Consider the following 19010-nt stretch of genomic DNA (forward strand, 5'->3'; position numbering starts at 1 on the left):
TCCAGGGGACAAATCAATAGGAAATGTAATTTGCTTCGTAAGAATAAGAATTCACTTCTATGAAAGACTTTCATGGGAATTGTCTTGGTCGTCGGATATCATTGAGAAATAAATAGAAAGAAGTGTTATCGCCTGCAATTATTCCCAGTATGGAATGAGTAAAGAATCAAGCTACAAGTCTCGATCTATACGAAAGGCACTGGTTTTTTCTTTCTTTCGGTTTCATTGATAGCAGAATATCCTGACTCTATAGGGGCGCTAGCGCTTTACTAATAGAAAGAATAAAAAAGGGGCATGAAAAACGTAATAGGCTGCGCTGCTACTCTAGGCTCGCTTCTTCAAGCTCCGCCCCTTATTGAAAATGAAACTAACGAGCAATCAAACAAACTAAAGCGCTAACGTTATATTACTTAGTAAAGAAACCTTTCGCGCTAGGCGCTCACTTTTTTTTGTCTGGGTGGAAGCTGGCGGCGGGGCTTGCTTAACCGGATACACGGAATTGGGATCTCTGTCACATGCAAATCTTTCTATCAGGAAATCCTCGCTTATTCAATTCAAAGGGCTGATTATTTAGAACCCTTTTTGCTCATAAGATAAGCAAAAGCGATTCCCGTAGTAGCGGCGAGCGAAATGGGAGCAGCATAAACCGTGAAAACGGGGTTGTGGGAGAGCAATACAAGTGTTAACTGTTCGTATTTCGTTCATTCCATCGGTATGCTCGCAGGTACCTGTAATTGTGATCCGTTTGCCAGAACCAAGGGGTCTTTCTGTGTGCCATGCTTCTTCTTTCTCCGAATCGGTTCCTAGTGTCAGTCAATCAAGATTCGCCATCAAGGGGGGAGGACCCGCTTTAGGTTAGGCCGGTCTCGTCATTCATCAAAAAATAGAAATAGGGCCAACTCTTCTAGTTGCGCCTCTAACCTTACTACGCTACCCTGATAAAAGGTCGAATTCAGCAGGACTGCAGGCACGAAATGCCGATCAAATCCGTTAAAGGAAGCCTAATCAAAGCGAGCAAACAAGAAGATCTGGCTGAGTTGATGATGGACCGGATCTCGAAAGGACTTCCATACCTCTGATCTACCGGTTGAGCTCCCTTCCCTCTCTTCCGTTCTGTCTGATAGTCATTCCCCGCGCTTCTTCTGGCTTCAGTCAGTATGGTTGCTTCCTTGGTTCAGCCTCTCTTTCGGTTAAAAAGATCCGTATGCCCCTGGACTTCCTATTGGTTCACCAACCCGCCAATAGCGCCCTAGTTGATGGCATTCCTCTCTGCGGCTGGCACTCGAGGAACCACGGGGGACTCCATACAGAGCAAACAAGTCTTAGGGATGAGACGCCCGCTCAAGGACCTCAATTCTCATTAGGTAGTCGAACCAAGGACCTATGGAAGTCGGGGCTAGCCCGCCCCCATGGGCAACGCAACAGTGTCCTGAGGGGGGAGTTTAGAGGTCTTATAGTAGCACGGACTTCTTTTTCTTTCTAGGTCATGCGAAGGGGGCCAGTCCAAGATCGTACTGTTCCTCTACAAAGACAACAGACGCTCTCAACGACTAGGCGCCACAGGTAACGCCTAGACAACGATTTTCTTCCTGGGCTGCAGTAAGTAGATCGAGAGGTCGTTTCGCCCCTTGTCCCCGAATATGGGTAATATGTTCTCATACAATGTTGCTCCAATCTGACCTAGCTGGCGAGCGATCCCAGTTCGCGACAAAGAACAAGACAGCAAGCGAGCGTACCTTTGTTCGCTTCTTCTCCACCAAGCACGGAAGTTTAAGGATAACTGTAGGTCGGTGGCTACCTAAGGAAACTCCGATTCGATCCGCCCCCCGGCTGGGAGGCATCTACCTCATCCCGATCACGAGGAGAGGTTCACTATGATGGGGGGGTACTTCTTTTTCTCCCTTCCGGAAAGAATGAAATTCATAGGGACTTGGGAAGGAAACCAGTGAGACCGCCATCTCTGCTCACTCTTGTTCAATGGTAATGGACTGAAAGGCTTAGGAGACATCGTCTGATTCAGGTGTGGCAGAACCATTGACTAGAAGCTGAGAATAATTTATTCCAGGAAAGAACTCTTTAAGCGGATCAACAAAGGCGCTCACTTGCACAACCCAGCTTAGAAGTGAAGTTCTTTGCCCTGTTCTTTTATTGGCATCGAGTCTAATCGATTCCGGGAAAAAGGCAAAAACACTGAGATGGCACAACTCCTTCTTCTTTCTCTGTGCGGAATCCGCAAAAAGGTTTGCTTCTTTTCCAGGCTAGTTCGCAAAACCGTCACTCCCGTGGCTCACTTGGAAAACGTTCGTACGTTGCTAACCTCTTATTCTCCTCTCTGGCTCACTGACTAGCTAGCTTGCCTAAAGCCCTGATGGAAACACTTTTTATGCTGGCTTGAGATGCTTTAAAAGTAGCAGGACTATAACTTCACTCTCCATTTCGTAATAGAAGAAAGCGTAGAAAAGAAAGGTGATGGGCGCAGCTTTGCCATGCGCTATTGTAGCTAAAGGAAGGGAAATCAACCGAGACCCCGTTAGTAGCGGCGAGCGAGAGCGGATTGGGGCTTTGAAGAAAAACAAAGATGAAGCTTAGCAAAGTGTTCATTTCTTTTTCGCCAGGTTTCATTCTCTTTCTTTTTTGATTGGATGATGGAAAAACTGATTCACACGGGATTCCACGTGCCCCATGCTACTCGGGCAGAGCGTAAGCTAGTGATGCTTTCGGCTACTGGACTTTCGCCATCTAGGGTGCAGTTTGAAGCCCCTCGCAGGCCAGGTGAGGGGTAGGTACTACGGCATATAATCAGGATCGATAAAAGGGCTTTTCTTGTAGCGAGAGGAGAAAGTTAGAAGGGCCTTCACCCCCCGGGACCAAAGAAGAAGCTGACAACTCACCCTGACTGTTGAAGGCTAGAGGAGCATTGCTAACAGGATCCTCTAAACGATCAGAAATCCTCTCAGGCTCAAGCGGACAGCAAGACTAATATTCAAAAGCCTCGCTCTTATGAAGAGACAGGCAGATCAGAAACTCTGTTATCTAGAACGTTTCCCTTGCATCGAAGCCAAGAAGAAGAAAGGATAAAAAAGAAGAGAGGGAAGGGAGATCAACCGGCTTATCAGAAGGCTTCATCCTCGCGTTTCATTTAAATGAATATATAGAACTAATGGAAGGAAATCTCTCTCTCCCTTTGCTACCTAGATCTTAGTATGTACGGGTATCGATAATGGAAGAGACTAGATCAAATAGGGCAATTTGTAATGCTCTCTTCCTTCCTGTCCTAAAGAAGGTAAATCTCATCGGGTGCCATTCTTCTTAGTTCTGAGGTATCTAATGCTGTCTTTCCGGATTGATTCTTATAGAATACGTATAAATAATTGTTGCTACTACGGTTAAGAAGACTCTTATTATGTATGGGTTGTCCTGGAACGAGACCATCACCTAACCCTCAGAAGGTTGTTAACAAGCAAATGCTTAGGAAAAAAGTTTCAATCTCACATTTCGATGTCACTGCTGAAAGGAAAATTGAACATACGGAAGAGAGAAAGCAGTCTTAGCAAGAACCCTTAGGCGAGCACTGAAATGAGAAAGGCTTGTAGACTCGTAACGCTGAACGAGACCATTCCAAATCCACCCAACAACAACCGTTGCTTCGACCGGAGGTAGGTTACTAACTCTTTTAGGTAGAAGCACCTATTAGCGTACAGTAACTCTTTCCAGCAAGTCTACGCATAATCAATCATCTGAAGAAGCCTTAAGTGTGACGACGCCATCTGAATCTATAAAGACTTGTAAACCCCCAAAAGTGGGTAATGGTTCATCACAGATTCCAATAGACCAAATCTCTCCATCTACCCCCAGCGGATCAATCGCGTTGAAGATGCGATGGAAAAATAGCATCTCGGGCGGAGAGACCTGGTTCTCCAAATGAAGCATGGAAAGCTGGATTAGTCTCCTTGCCATTGCTAGTATCTTTGAAAGTCTAGCTATCCTCTCCCTGTCATGCTTAGTTATTCTGCATTGCTCCTTCTTCTGATCTTGCTTTCTTGCCTTATAGAACTGACCTTTGTCCCCTCCTTCCGGTTTTAACTCACTTAAAGTCCATTCCTTGCTCTTGCCTAGTTCTAGGCTTAGACGAAAGAGCTCATTCATAGATTCCATCTTTCTAGCATTTCATGTCTTTCTTCCTTCAACTCTAATTCATGCCATGAATTGTTCTTTTTTTTTTTTAAGAAATGCTTCTTTATAATTCTAAGGTGGCAGGGCAGCTAGTTTGAGTGGGGCCTGATGGTTTCCCGAACTTCTTCTTTCATTTGCAATTAATAAGGAGCTAGTTGGGGAGGAAATATCGATGGTAATCAAGGATGGATTTCGGACATCGATTATCTATTTAGACGAACGAAGAGTAAGATAAAGGCAGCTAATTCACCCGCATCTGTTGGAGGAAGGGATAGACAGATAAATAGATACTTTTTCTCCTTTCTCCCATAAAGCTTCCTTTCCTGAGCTCTTATTCCGCGCTAGCTCATGAAAGAAAGCTTTGCAACTACGCTAACTATTGATATTGCAATTGCGCTAAAAAGGGCACATCAGCTTTCTCTGTATGTGGATTTTGGAGTCGCACTTATCGACAGGAAGAGCTCAAATTAGTAGACGGAAAAGAAAATGCAAAAGCTTTCGCACTTACTCGCAAAAACTATTTTTTTCTGTATTTGGTACTTGTACTCTATGTAAGTCTCATTAGTTAATAGTAGAGGAGCTGGAGAAGTGTCTACGAGTAAAGCACCGTATACATATAACTGCAGTGGAAACAAGCAATCTTACTAAGCTAAGAAAGGTGCTTGTTGAGTAAGGCCGGCTTTCTTCCAATGCTTGAGCGCTTCTTTCTCATATCGATCATTCAATATCCTTGACTTTTCAATAAGGGGCGCGTTAGCTAGGCCGTTTTCTTGCAGAAGTGCTAGCGCGCGCCCTTACGTTTTCTTCGCTTGTTCTGCAATACGAGCCTCATACAAAGCCACGCCCCTTTAATATGAGAGGGGCCGCCCTCTTTTATTTTCCGCACCAATCCTTATTTACTGCTACATCTTTTTTGGGGTGTATAGCTCAGTTGGTAGAGCATTGGGCTTTTAACCTAATGGTCGCAGGTTCAATATAGGCCGGCAAACCGGAGACGTACGACCACGGTCCCGACCTTACCAGCACCGGGGGTGTACTAATCAATGAACCCCCGAAACCTACTTTCTTTTCTGACAAAATCAACCAAGCCTAACCGGTCACGACATGTTGTTGATATTGATTGAGTTGGAGGGACTTTCGATTACTGAATCCATCCATAAACCTAGACCCCGATAACCTTCGTAACCAAAGAGTCACGACAACATCCAAAGTCGATCGAACCGGGCTGCTGCTATCACAAATCTCTATTCGTGCTCGAGAGCATGTAGTTGGAAGAGGAACTGATTGGCGAGCGTAAAGCGCGAGATGTCCTTTCATAGCGGAAACTCTCAAACAGAAGAGAAGGGCACAAGAACCCGTCATGCCTTCTAAATCATCATTTTTGAATAGAATGTCGTAGAGAAAGCAAGGACTTTATTCCCTGGCGATAGCATAACAAGCTGGGTCCAGTGACAACATTGGTATTTGGTGGTTGGTTCCAGGGAGCTAGTCGGTTCCTGGCATCCGAGTTACTAGCTTTCTAGACTGACGGTTGTAGGCCTTCCCTCAAAAGAAGCAGTCCAGACAATCATCTGACTCCCCGGAGATGATAGCTTCTTTTATTATAGCTTCTGAGTTCGTATCGCTACAATAGAAGAGGAAATCTCATTGATTCATAAACTCGTATGTAATCATAAAGATTCATAAACTCGTATGTAATCACTGAACAACACCGCTCGATTCTACTGCCTAAGATGTCCCTCCCGGTACCTGCTTGAGTTAGCGTAAGCGGCTCGTAAGACTAAGGAGTTATCCACCTTCCGGGTGAGAGGAAAACTATACCCGGCTAGAGGGGTTTGGTAGAAAGAAAGGGATAGAGCTCTGAAATAGTTAACTCATGCCTGCCCTATTGGAGATTCCAACTATATATGCATTTATGCATTTTATTTTTATGCGGCAGGTATGTGACCTTAGGAATTAGGTTCGGGAGTTGCTTTAGCAATTTAAGCTGGCTCCAGGTGTCAGTAATAGAAAAAGATTGGATTGGGAAAGACCATGGAGGTTGACAAACCAGTGCTGTTGGGGGAGCCTCTCATCGAGAAGAAAAAAGAAAATAGGACAAGTCTTTATTGGCCGGGGCGAGCACTCTCTTTTCTTTGTCAAATTGAAGGTAAGGTTTGCCAGCATCAAGCTTTCCAGGATGGGTTGTACCAGCTATAGAAGAGAGGGCCATAAGTTGCATCTGTAGTCTTAATTAAATTGGAGGTGAAGACTCCCTAGCCCTATACATTGACCGGCTTGGCGCACAAAAGAGAGAGGCAAAGGAATTGGATTAGAAAGAAAACAGGGAAAAGGAAGACATAGCATCGATGAGTTCGCGCCTTCTATTCGAGTAGAGATCCCCACCCACTGTGGGAGAAGAAGGGCTGAAGCAAGGAGTTTTCTCCCCATCTCGCCCAACACCAGAAACTATAGATTCTCCAAGAACTTGATATAGTGAGAGAGGATGATAGAATGTCACTAGTATTCTAGTCCGGTTAGAACCATGGGAAGATTAGAATGACTTCACTAGGTTCTACTTGTTAATTAAAAAGAGCTAGAACAACGGGGAAAGAGCTGGGAGTTCGGCTAAGGAAAGTGGGGAAGGGAATGAGGAAGGATAAGACGGAAGACGAGAAGCCGGCCAAGCAGTTGCTTTAAAAAGGCAAGCTGTAGGAGTATAGGTAGTTCATAGAGGTAGTTAAATACTCCATCTTCTCGTGGTTACTATTCGGTGAAGTAAAAGGATGCAGGAAAAGAAGAGATACAGGAAGCGGCTAAGAAAGTCATCAGGTAGGTAAGCAAGCCTGTTTCCTTGACCTTGTAGCGAACTTCTTTTGGTATATGTAGTACTCTTGTCTTCTTATTTCGCTATCTCTCAATTATAGTATACCATTGATTCTGATTACTCTTTGCTTAAGAACATCCAAGAAAAGATATTACTTCTCACTGGCCCCCTTCGCATGACCTAGAAAGAAAAAGAAGTCCGTGCTACTATAAGGCCTCTAAACTCCTCCCTTAGGACACTGTTGCGTTGCCCATGGGGACGGGCTAGCCCGACTTTCATAGGTCCTTGGTTCGACCTCCTAATGAGAATTGAGGTCCTTGCACGGGCGTCTCATCCCTAAGACTTGTTTGCTCTGTATGGAGTGCCCCGTGGTTCCTCGAGTGCCAGCCGCAGAGAGGAATGCCATCAACTAGGGCGCTATCCTTAAACAATGAATCTTTTTCTGATAGTAAAGAAGTAGCCTACAAGGAATCCTATCCTCTATTTTTTCTTTTAATAAGGAAGGGCAAACTGTCTGCTTTTCCCGTGCTTTTCAAGTCAAAATAAAAACCAACTTCTGTGATATATCCCTTCGTGGGGACTTCAGCCATGATTTGAAGGGCCTCTTCTCTGTTGGGGCACCGCAAATCAAGATATAATTTTTCCTCTTTTTATTGTATAAATAAGAAAGATCTATCCTAAAAGAAAGGCCTTTTTCGATAAAAGACTTACGTGGCGATTCTCCTCTTCCTTAGACATAAAGTTAGACCCACTAGGTAAATAAAGGAATTACCAAGGTAAGACACATATCGCAATATTACATCTATCTTTGCCTTACCCACAGAAAGCCTTCGCACAGATTTCCTTCCAACGTTTTTAGCAAAGGCCGGAGAGAAAGCATTACCGCAGCTTTTCCTCTGTTGCAGGTATGAAGTGAGTTCCATACCATGAAAAAGATTGAAATAGGACCAGGAAGACAACCCATCACTAGAACTTGCTTTGCTCTCGCTCTGCTCGCAAGGCATAACCAGAAGAATTGTGTGAATAAGTGAATTTATCCAGTTGAGGCATCTTGATTGAGAATAAACCCCACCGGCGGGGGGGAGACGGCCATCTCAAGGCACATCACGACCTACAGGCAACACCGGCGAGACCTGGGAAGGCAACCCGATTGGGAGTCAGAGGATCCATAGTACCTGTAGCCTCCCGGACTTCATATTCATCATTTTTGAAAGTGGGGGGAAGGGATCTTTTTTCTGCAACGAAAAAAAAACGGAGCAGATTTGACTCGGCACAACCTAACGATACATCCAATACCAATGATCTGTGCTTAGAATGCGTTGCTAGATCTCTACTCTAGAAAGCTATACAGGCAACAACGAGCGCAAAGCAGCAACAAGAATTCTTCCAAGTACACTCTTAATTGAATTCGACCTAGCCATAGGAATCAGCCACGCTAGAACATCATGCCACTTCGTTGAGAGATGATGAGCTCCCATCAAAGGTTTAATACAATACCATACCTGAGAAGAAAAAGCACAATCAAAGAATAGGTGGTCGTGAGAGTCCGGCCCATGTTTACGCAGCGTGCAACACACAAGATTGAGGTTTACGGGACCACCAACTTCCCAGGGTCTGAGTCTGTCTTGAGTTCGTAACTTTCTTTTCAGAATTAACCATAGATTGAAAGAGTGTTTTGGGATACATTGTGGAAACCAAACCAAATTTACCCAAGGTACCAACTCGCCCTGCACCTGAAGCGTATTCCACACTGCAGCAGTGGAGAACCTTTCTTCCTTACCATTTATATTTAACCAAACTAATTCATCCGCTTTATCATGAAGCAATAAGGGTGGACGAATATTAATGAGTACCGGAAACAAGTCATACCAAGCTGTAGGCCATTTCCACTGACCATTCAAAATAATATCGTTAATTGAAGATTGCAAAGAGAAACCACCTGACGTAATCATACGGGGAGTGATATGGCGACTTAACGGACACTGCACATTCCACATATCATGCCAAACCGAGGTACGAATACCATTACCTACTTTAGCCCATATATGAGACCGAATAGTACTCCTAAATTGAAGTAATTTCCTCCAACCCCAACTCATACTCCCTTGCGGCTGAACTTCCCAAAAACTACACCCTTTTAACTTATATGCATAAATCCAATCCACCCAAACCGTGTACTACTTATTCAAGATACACCAAATGTGAGAGGACATAAGGGAGGTATTCATATCAGTTATTCTCCTTATACCAAGCCCTCCCTCATGTTTCGGGAGGCACACCGATTTCCAATTCACTTTAGCTTTACCATTAGCCATTGGCCCAGGGGACCATAAGAAATTACGCATCTTCTTTTCCAGCTCTTTAGTAATACGAGCAGGTAAAATGAATACAGACGCCCAATATACATGCATAGACGAGAGAACAGACCTTATAAGTTGTATTCGACCAGCAAGAGACAAAGATTTGTTCTTCCAATCATCAATACGCTTCTCAAGCCTTTCAACTAATACCCGACATTCCTGATAAATCAAACGAGTTGAGATAAGGGGCACACCAAGATAGCGAACAGGGAGAATCCCCTCTTCAAACGGCATTATCTCCAGAATAGCAGCCTTAACCAAATCAGCCACGTTACGGAAGAATACGGTACTCTTAGCAAGGCTAGGAACAAGTCCCGAGACCTCCTTAAACGAATTCAAAACATTCATTATTAGCTGTACTGAAGAACCATCACCACGAGCGAAATAAAGAGGTCATTAGCAAAACACAAGTTGATAAGATTAAGCTTATCACACTTAATATGGAATCGAAAACCGAGAGATTCACGAAATATCTGCTGAAATTTCAAGGTAAGTACTTCCATAACAAGAGTAAAAAGATATGGAGACATAGGGTCTCCCTGCCGTAAGCCTCGCTGACCTTTAAAATACCCATGAAGATTGCCATTAATAGAGATTGAAAAAGAAGTACTAGATACACATGCCATGATCCATTGCACCATCTTGGCCGGAAATCCAAAACCATGGAGAACAACTCTCAAGAAATCCCAATCCACCGTATCATAAGCTTTCTGTATATCAATTTTAACAGCACACCGAGGGGGACCACACTTTCTATGATAATTGTGCATTAGTTCTTGAGTCAACAAGATGTTATCCGCTATACGCCGTCCAGGGACAAAAGCAGACTGATTTGTACTAACAATATCATCTAGACCAGTTTTTATGCGGTTAGTAATAATCTTACTAATGCACTTATAGATAACATTGCAACAAGAAATAGGACGGTAATCACCAATACCATTAGGAATAGTAATCTTTGGGACCAAAGCAATAATAGTATGATTAATTTCCCGTAACATCTGACCATTCCTGAAAAAATCTTCAATGGAGATACAAATATCATGACCAACAATATCCCAGGCCTTTTTAAAGAAGACGGCCGAATAACCATCAAGCCCAGGGGCTTTGTTATCACCAATAGCAAACATAGCGGCCTTGATCTCATCATGTGTAACCTCACGAATCATATCAACAGCTTTCTGGGCAGCAATGGTTTTCATGAACAAAGCATCATGCAAAAAATGCCTAGTATTTCCTCGAGAACCAAGAAATTTCTCATAATGCAAGACGAAAGCCTTGGCAGCCGAATTCCCCTCATGAATAACACCATTAGCATATGTAATTCTCTCGATACGACTTCGATGGTTCTTGCTTTTAACAAAGTTATGGAAGTACTTAGAATTTGAGTCCCCACATTTTAACCATTCCACCTTTGATTTTTGCTTCAAGAAACATTCTTCATCATATGAGGCTTCATTAAAAGCAGTAAGTAGAATCCCCTCTTTTTGTCGAAGTTCCACATTAGTAGGATCAGAATCAATAGCACATTGAATAACATCCAACTCACTACGAAGTTGAGTAACACGAGCATGAAGATTACCTTGGCCAAAAAGAAGCTTGCGCAAAGGAGCCTTCAGCAGCTTAAGTCTCTTAACAACTCGAAACATATTATGCCCATATACTTGCTGTTGCCAAGCATCACGAACCAAGTTTGAAAAACCCTCCTTATCCGCCAAAAAATTTGCAAACTTGAATGGTTTGGGCCTGTCCCTGGAAACCGCAGGAAGTTTTACAATACAAGGAGAGTGATCAGACACCCTATAAGGTAGAAAAATAGCGTGAGAAGCCGGGAAATCAGAAATGAATTCATTGCCAAGCACCCTATCAATCTTCTTAAGCAGCCCCACACCTCTCTTCGGCTTTTGCGTCCAGGTGTAATGAATTCCAGAGCTTTTGATATCAAATACTTCAATCTTGTCAAGACATTCTTTGAATTCCCTCATACCAATGCTAAGTGTAGAAGAACCATATACCTTATCTTCCAGGAACAAAGATGAATTGAAATCACCAAGTAACACCCACGGCTTATCTTTGACAAACAACTCATGCATTTCAAGATCACGCCATAGATGCCTTCTATTTTTGTAATAATTATCAGCATAAATAAAGGAACAAAAAACAGATTTCTGATCATTTTTGAATATAACCTGCACATGGACAACTTGGTTAGTTTGAGATAAGAGCATAACATCCACCACTTCAGTGTTCCAGCCCAGGATAATTCTCGTTCCTCTGTCACACATAGCAGCATTCGACAACCGATCTCAAGATTTACAAACCTTCTTACACATATCAACAACTTTTGACTCGTCCACATGTGACTCCAAGATAGCACAAACATTAACATAGTTCTCTTTCAAGACATGTCGAACCTCTTGTTGTTTCAGGGTACGGTTCAAGCCCCTTATATTCCAAGAGGCAAAGCTACCCATTGGAAACACCAACATCAGGAGTGCTTGCCCCTGTTTTTGTTTCCCCATGGATACCCTCCGTCATAAACGCACAAGTTTCATTATAAATTTCAATCACTTCCTCCCCATCCAAGTCTATAGTAACATTAAACTTATTACTATCCTTTTTACCCACATTATCTACAGGATGCATCTCCTGGTCTTGCACATCAGAATTCAACGCATCAAAAGAGTTACTAACCGAAATATTAGGAGTTGAAGTACTCACCTTAGCTTTTAAAGTACTCACACCAGGGGTATCTTCAATAGGCTTGGTCTGGCCAGAACTGTAATTAACATGACCTGACCCAACAGCCGAAGCATTTTGGGTAGGTTTGGGTCTGTAAACAAAATTCGACTGCTGTTTTTTAACATTAACCACTGGCTTCTTACCTTTCCCTTTACTTTTTACATTCTGAAAACCATCAGCATCAACCTGAACGCTTTTCTTCTTCTTAACAACCGTGGGACACAACACAGAATCATGACCGAATATGCAACACAAAGCACACCTTGGCGGTTTCCATTCATATTCAACAGATATAGTCTCTTTCGTATGTCCCTCCCCATTAAATTTTGGAATAGCAACAACAAGATCATCTCTTAGTTCCCTATCAGCTGAAACTTCAATAAGTGCCCGTGCATAGCTGTTGCGACCCCACGATTCCAAGCACATGTTACTAGTATACGCATCCAACATAATGGGTTTACCAAGCTTAGTAGCAAGCATACTAAGACCATCCTCAGTGTAAGCAACTAACGGGACATTGTGGAGCTTAACCCACACCGGAACAGCCTTAACATCCACCTTTTGCAGATTTGCATTAGGGCTCCACACATCTAAAATTATAACAATAGACCTATATATTTTTTTTAGAAATATATATAAATATATTATATACAAGCAGCATGTTATCACAGTTGCATATTTTTTAAATCAAGTGATGGGTGGGGTTCTATGCATTTGAATCCAATTTAGGACCAATTTGCCATTCTCACATCTTAGCTATTTTCCTGAGTCTATCGACTACATATATATTGTATATAGTGTATTAACTAATATATGGAATCAGGCATTGATAAATACATTGAGATAAGTAATTAATAAGTGAAGAATTGCATCCATCTAAAACAAAATTTGCTAAATGAATAAATCAAACATAGTGAAATATCCTAAAAAACAGTCAAAGCTCAAGATCAACTGTGTTGTTAATGGTTATATGTATGCAGGAAGCATGCCATATTGCCGAAGTTATGTGACATTGTGACCTATTATCTATACTTCTATACTACTATATAAAAATTATATCCCTATGTTGAAAAGTTTACAATTTTGGGACATGCGAAATTACCATTTTACCCTTAATTAATTAACTTACATAACCATTCCATAATCTTTTAAAAGATATTCATTATCCAAAAAAATCAAATATCTATGTATCAATTACCAATATCACTTAACGCCGACGCCACCACATCGCAACTAATGTCATCGCTGCCGCATTGCGCGGGTACCATGCTCGTTATTATTCAAAAAATTCGTTTAGAAGTACGTGTCACACACTCACACCTAGTATATTTTTCCCCATAGGATGATCGGTATCTTGATATATTTTGTCATTAGGAAAACGGCTTTCTTAATGTTATTATTATTTTTCCTAATCTAAATTATTGAATAAATAATTTACAGGCCTATACATTATTAAAAGTATATTTTTGGTGAATGTGAGTATGTGACCAGTTTTAACTTATTTGAGATAAATTATAGCCTGAATTGATTCATTCGAAATAAATGGGTTGACATCGTGCCGTCTACATTTTTATTATCTTTGCTTGTCAATTTCCAGTTCATTTGCTAATGAAATTTTGTTTTGGTTGCTTCTTATTGAAGTAGAATTAGTTGATAGAATCAGGACCTTCATTGGATCTCTGTTTTGATTACACTTCTGGAACCTGGCCTTGCAAGGCTCCAAACTGTTTAATCATCCCTGCTTTTTGCTAACCAACCATTTCGTCACATTGCATAACATTTGGTCTTGATTTCATAGTTCGAGGTTAAAATTTTGAGTTTCAAGGTTCCTTTTTTAGTCTGCAGGACCTGATCAAACCTAGATTGAGCTTTGATTATGAATGCAGGACGCCAAAACATGCATAGTCATAGATGCCAAAACACAGATTAATTAGCAAGTATCCCTACATAATCCATCTCATTTTCTCCTAACTAAATTCTAGAGAATAACATAAAATCTGGATAACTTTTTACAACTTATCCGATGTTAGCCGCCATCCACTCTGTTTGTGCGAATATGGGCCTTTGTCTCTTATTCAGATCAACTACCTGGGAACTCAAGCAGTTGTCCACTGAGCTGTCCCCAAGTCGTGCAACATTAGGAGCATGCCCAAGGGGAGTAATTTGGGTAAGTGAAGTGGTTGGAGTGACAGATGGAAAGCAGTTATTGGCTACCTTGATTGCAAGATCTGACAATTCTTCTCTAGCTGCCTCAAGTCCAGCAGTTGCAATGGCTTGATCGTTTATAGCTTTACAAGCTTTTTCTAAAATTGACTGCAGATACTTCCCTTGTGCTTCTATCCGAAGCTGGAGACGTTGCTGAACCTAAAACATATGAGGGTGTTGATATTAGCGGAGTCAAGCAAATAGTCGATTTAGGCAAGTCCTCACTGACTATATGGATAAAACTTAAAAACAGTTGGCCAAAGTGAAATGGGCAAAGGTGCCCAAAGTGTGTTTGTAATGTAAAAGCCTCCTAAACTATTATGTAATGTAAAAGCCTCCTAAACTATTATGTTCAAAAACTAGGTTATATTTTTAACCTAAAAATGTTCAGAGAAAAGTGTTTTGGGTCAACCCAACCTGACCAAATTTGACACCCTACCCAAACGGCCACCTAACCTGCATCATTTGCCATGTGTATTTTATATTATACACATACTTCATCTTTATAGAATGATGCATCTATGTAACAGTTTGGGGTCAAGCTTAGTTTATCAATCACAATACACAGTTATCACAAAAACAATTTGTGACGAACCAACCTTAATTTATTGAGTATAGGGTTTCATGGTACTTTTAGAGAAATTGAAGGCCCCCATAAAACTCAAAACTTTAACGCTCGGCTTGTTCCCAGCCCTATTTGTAAATTTACTGAGCAAAGACTCACACAAGAAGAAATTGCTTTCATCAACTAACCTCAAGCTGGTCATGCAATCTCCGCTGGACTTCCATCTGCACGCGTAGAGCTTCTGTAACCTCAAAGCCACTGTTGCATATACAAAATCAATTAGCAAGGTTAAAGCTACTAGCATTTTGTGGCAATTATTGCTCATCTCTAGTGAATGGGTCAATTTATATTAGTTTTATCTCTAACAAGTCAAACAAGTAATAAAAACAAATTACCTTAAAAAAACCATACAAGGTTAATGCAAAAACCCTCTTTTTTTTTAACAGCATATTATTCTACTCCTACTCCTACATTTGATTCAAGAAAACTAAGTTTCGATTGATAACATAATTTTGTAGACCAACTATTTATTCAAAAATAGAAATTTTAACAAGTGTTTCACATCAACTGCCAATCTGAGCCAATACAACATCATTCATTTTGACCCGGACCGGCCTTCACCGATTACCAAACCTACCTGACCCGCCCATTTTGCCACTTCTACTACTAGACAGTTACAAACTCAAGAAACAGAATATACTCATTCAAATCTTGTGGCATCATTCTTGTCGAAGATGAAGTGGATGAACCCATGTCTTGGCTCTCAGCAATGCAAGATGCTGTAGACCAAGCCATACATTAGTGATGTACAATAAATTACAAGTTCATCTTCTAGGATGGAAATTCTCACATGGCATAGATTTTGGCATTGACATAACATTAATAAAAATTTAAATGCATTGATTTTTTAACGTGTTGTTACAAATATCTAAAGGCCAGTTCAACTGTTTGGGTTACTTGGGGACGGCGAGCCATTTATTGACTTAGATGTAACAACCTAAACAGATTTTTTGACCGGTGGCCCGTTACCTACAAGATAGTTGCCTAGGACATGATTCGAATTTAAGACCTCTTGTGAGGATTGAGGAAACAATATCTTATACAATAATAAGACTCTACTGGTATTTTTAGATATGATGGGAAGTTAAGAAGTAAGTACCTTCTTTAGTATTCTCGGGAAACTCTTTACAAGATTGTTTTCCCATTCGATATTTCTGCCAACAAATATGTTTCATGAGTTGAAGATACATAAATAAGAAATATCTACGAAAAAAGACCTAAAAGAAAGGTCTACTAAGAGACAAATAAGGCAGCTTTGGATTTTCATTTAGGAAATTATTATATCTGACTATTATGACTGAAATATAAAGTAATCAGTTGTTAATGTCTAGGAGACTTTCGGGACCATTTCAGCTTCAATTTGTGATTCTAGTTGTTATTATAGACGCCACGAGGTAACAAATGAAGAAAGTTGAAAGTTTTCAGTATTCGTATAAAATAATCACCTGTAGATGAGACTTTAGATGATAGAGAGTGAGCCCTTTTACACCCATTGTTCTCATGATCATTTTCGGTGTTGCTTCTGCATTAATTGGCACAAGTAGAGAAGGAAAGTCAGATAACCAGCCAAGGATGTACCACCCATTTATTGGTAGTAAATTGGTGAATCAAATCAAGGATCGTTATGCTGACTTTTTTTTGGGTTGGAATATAACACAAATTATAAGCCTTCTAACCATATCTGAATATATGCATGTTAATCACAAGATATAAATTATACACAATAACGATAGCAGGAAAGGAAAAACATTAAATAACACGCAGTAATAACGTCATTTAGCAATATACATACATCATACATGTACCGTCATGCCTAGGATTCTTATTATGTAGTGTGTTAATGAGGCGGTATATTCATAGAAGAAGAAACAAATAAGATTCATGAATCACCACGATAAATCATTACAGAATAATTTTCAAACCAAATGTAGCTTTATATATATATATGACATATATATCGTACTAATTACGAAAATGAGGAAGAGATGAGATGCAATATATCACCTCAAATCAAGGTATTGTTAATCTAAAAAAGCAGATTTTAATAGATAGTTTTGGCACACTAAATAATTAACGATCCGATATCGAACAGTCACACTATCAAGTGTATGACACACAAATTCAAGTGCACGACACACAAAAAGAAAAATGTAACATTTACTTGGCTTAACCAATTACTCACGATCAACATGTGTTGCCAAGACTTTGTTATGTGATTCTTGAGTCCTACATTTAGTATCATGTAAACACAGCCTTTATGGTGATATTGGTCAACCTGATTTTAGCCAAACTTTCAACTCGATAGGCTCCGTATGCACTCTAACTAAGCATTGGTCACCCTGTGTTAACTTGATCTTTGCACAAGAAAACTCCTAACTATAAGGAGATTAATCTTTTAGTCAACTCTAACTCACAGATAGTTTAGTCAAACCTATAACCTTTAAAGTCAAACCCGCCACTATTATAAAGAAAAATCCCAAAGTTACCAAATAAAGAAAACATTCCATGTATTCACCTAAGGATATTAGCCTAGTAAGCTAACCGGACAACCAAAGAGGTTGTCGGTTCGAGCTGCATTATGGAAAACTGGACAAGGACTGTGTGGATTAATAACCCCTAACCCCTTTAAAAAAAAACTTCACGTATTCTAAAATTAAATTTTGGAAAATCATTTTAAAAAATTATAATATATAATATAAATTTAAGGAAAAATAAAGTTTCCAACTAAAATCACCGTATGATGTAAAAATAGATAACCGACCCATCATTGGTCCCTCACCGAGCAATGAGCAGTCACATGGCCAACAACATCACCTTGTAATATTGCCACCATTCTTTTTCCTAAAAAGTTTATAGAATCCACTAATACCGAGTAAAAAAAGGATTTTGCTAAGCATAGTGCTTATCATAGTCATAAGGGCGATGTTATAAAGTTATTGTACGCTAAAAATAACCGTTCTCTTAAAATAAAATGATTGTCAAGTACAATACTTTTTTGTGTGTTGAAAAGTTTGAACCAAATTAAACTAAAAATAAGGGATATGTTTAGCAAACTCCAACAGATATTCCTAGTAAATCCTCTGAATAATCCTCCTAATGTTTTCACTTCATTAGGGAACAAGTGTAATCTACCAATTCTCACTCCTAATTTCATTTTTTAATTGTACCATGTGCAACATATATATTATCAGGATGATTTTTAAGAGGATATATTAGAAGGATCAAACATTTTCCAAAAAAATTATATATAAAATATAAAGACACAAAATGTAACAAGGGTAATTAACTACATTTTATAACATCATTACATATGGGTACATCATTACATAGGGGTTGGTTATTGACATATTATAAAACAAGTATTAAAAGTAAAACAAATCGAATGATAATAATTAACTACATTATATAACATAATTACATAGGGGTTGGTTATTCACGAAGCACAAATATATATATATGCACAATGATTTTAAGATAAGGGAAACCTATTGTTCCATTTATTTTTACTTTAATTAATACTTGTTTTAATTTACCTGAAACCTCATTACTTATCCATAATTTTTCTAAAATAAATATATAAATAAAGACAAGTTCAAAAGTAACACAGTAACAAAAACATAACACATTGACACAGAAATAGTAAAATAAAATAACAAAAAATTATTAATAAAAGGAGAGAAAGAGGCTAACTATCAGGGCCGCCAAGTTGAGTAACAGCATCAACAAATCTTTCATGGAGCTCCGCAGTCCACCGGAGTCGGGGCTTCGGATCCGTAGTCAACACCAAACATGGATCTCCGTTGACCACCCGAGGATAGTTGATAACATTTCCTTCTAATGGGATTGAATGAATATTAGTATTAGTATCATTATTATTTGAGTACATTATTATTATTATCTATATTATTTCTACCCTGGTAAAATTACTTAGGATTTGTTTTATGAGTTACAAAATAAAATAATACGAGTAGAGATTATTTTAGTCTGCATGCATTTTGTAAATTAAATTAAAAAGAGAGATTTATAAAAATAAAAAAAAATAGAGGCAGCGATGTGTTTTTGTATGTTTTTTCAGTTAGTAGAAGCAGTAGTATAGTAT

General features: G+C 39.8%; 1 protein-coding gene across 1 annotated transcript; it reads right to left on the minus strand.

Moving 5' to 3' along the window:
• Positions 1-13993: 13993 nt before the first annotated feature.
• On the minus strand, positions 13994-18915 carry LOC122582384 (protein PHR1-LIKE 3-like). Its single transcript, XM_043754767.1, has 6 exons — positions 18602-18915; positions 16357-16433; positions 16011-16065; positions 15552-15630; positions 15040-15109; positions 13994-14445 (listed from the first exon to the last, which is right to left on the minus strand). Exons 1-6 carry the CDS (start codon positions 18795-18797, stop codon positions 14098-14100), a joined length of 825 nt encoding a protein of 274 aa, XP_043610702.1. The 5' UTR covers positions 18798-18915; the 3' UTR covers positions 13994-14097.
• Between the last annotated feature and the right edge of the window lie 95 nt (positions 18916-19010).

This window comes from Erigeron canadensis, chromosome 9 (genome assembly GCF_010389155.1).
Source record: "Erigeron canadensis isolate Cc75 chromosome 9, C_canadensis_v1, whole genome shotgun sequence".
Lineage (NCBI taxonomy): Eukaryota > Viridiplantae > Streptophyta > Magnoliopsida > Asterales > Asteraceae > Erigeron > Erigeron canadensis.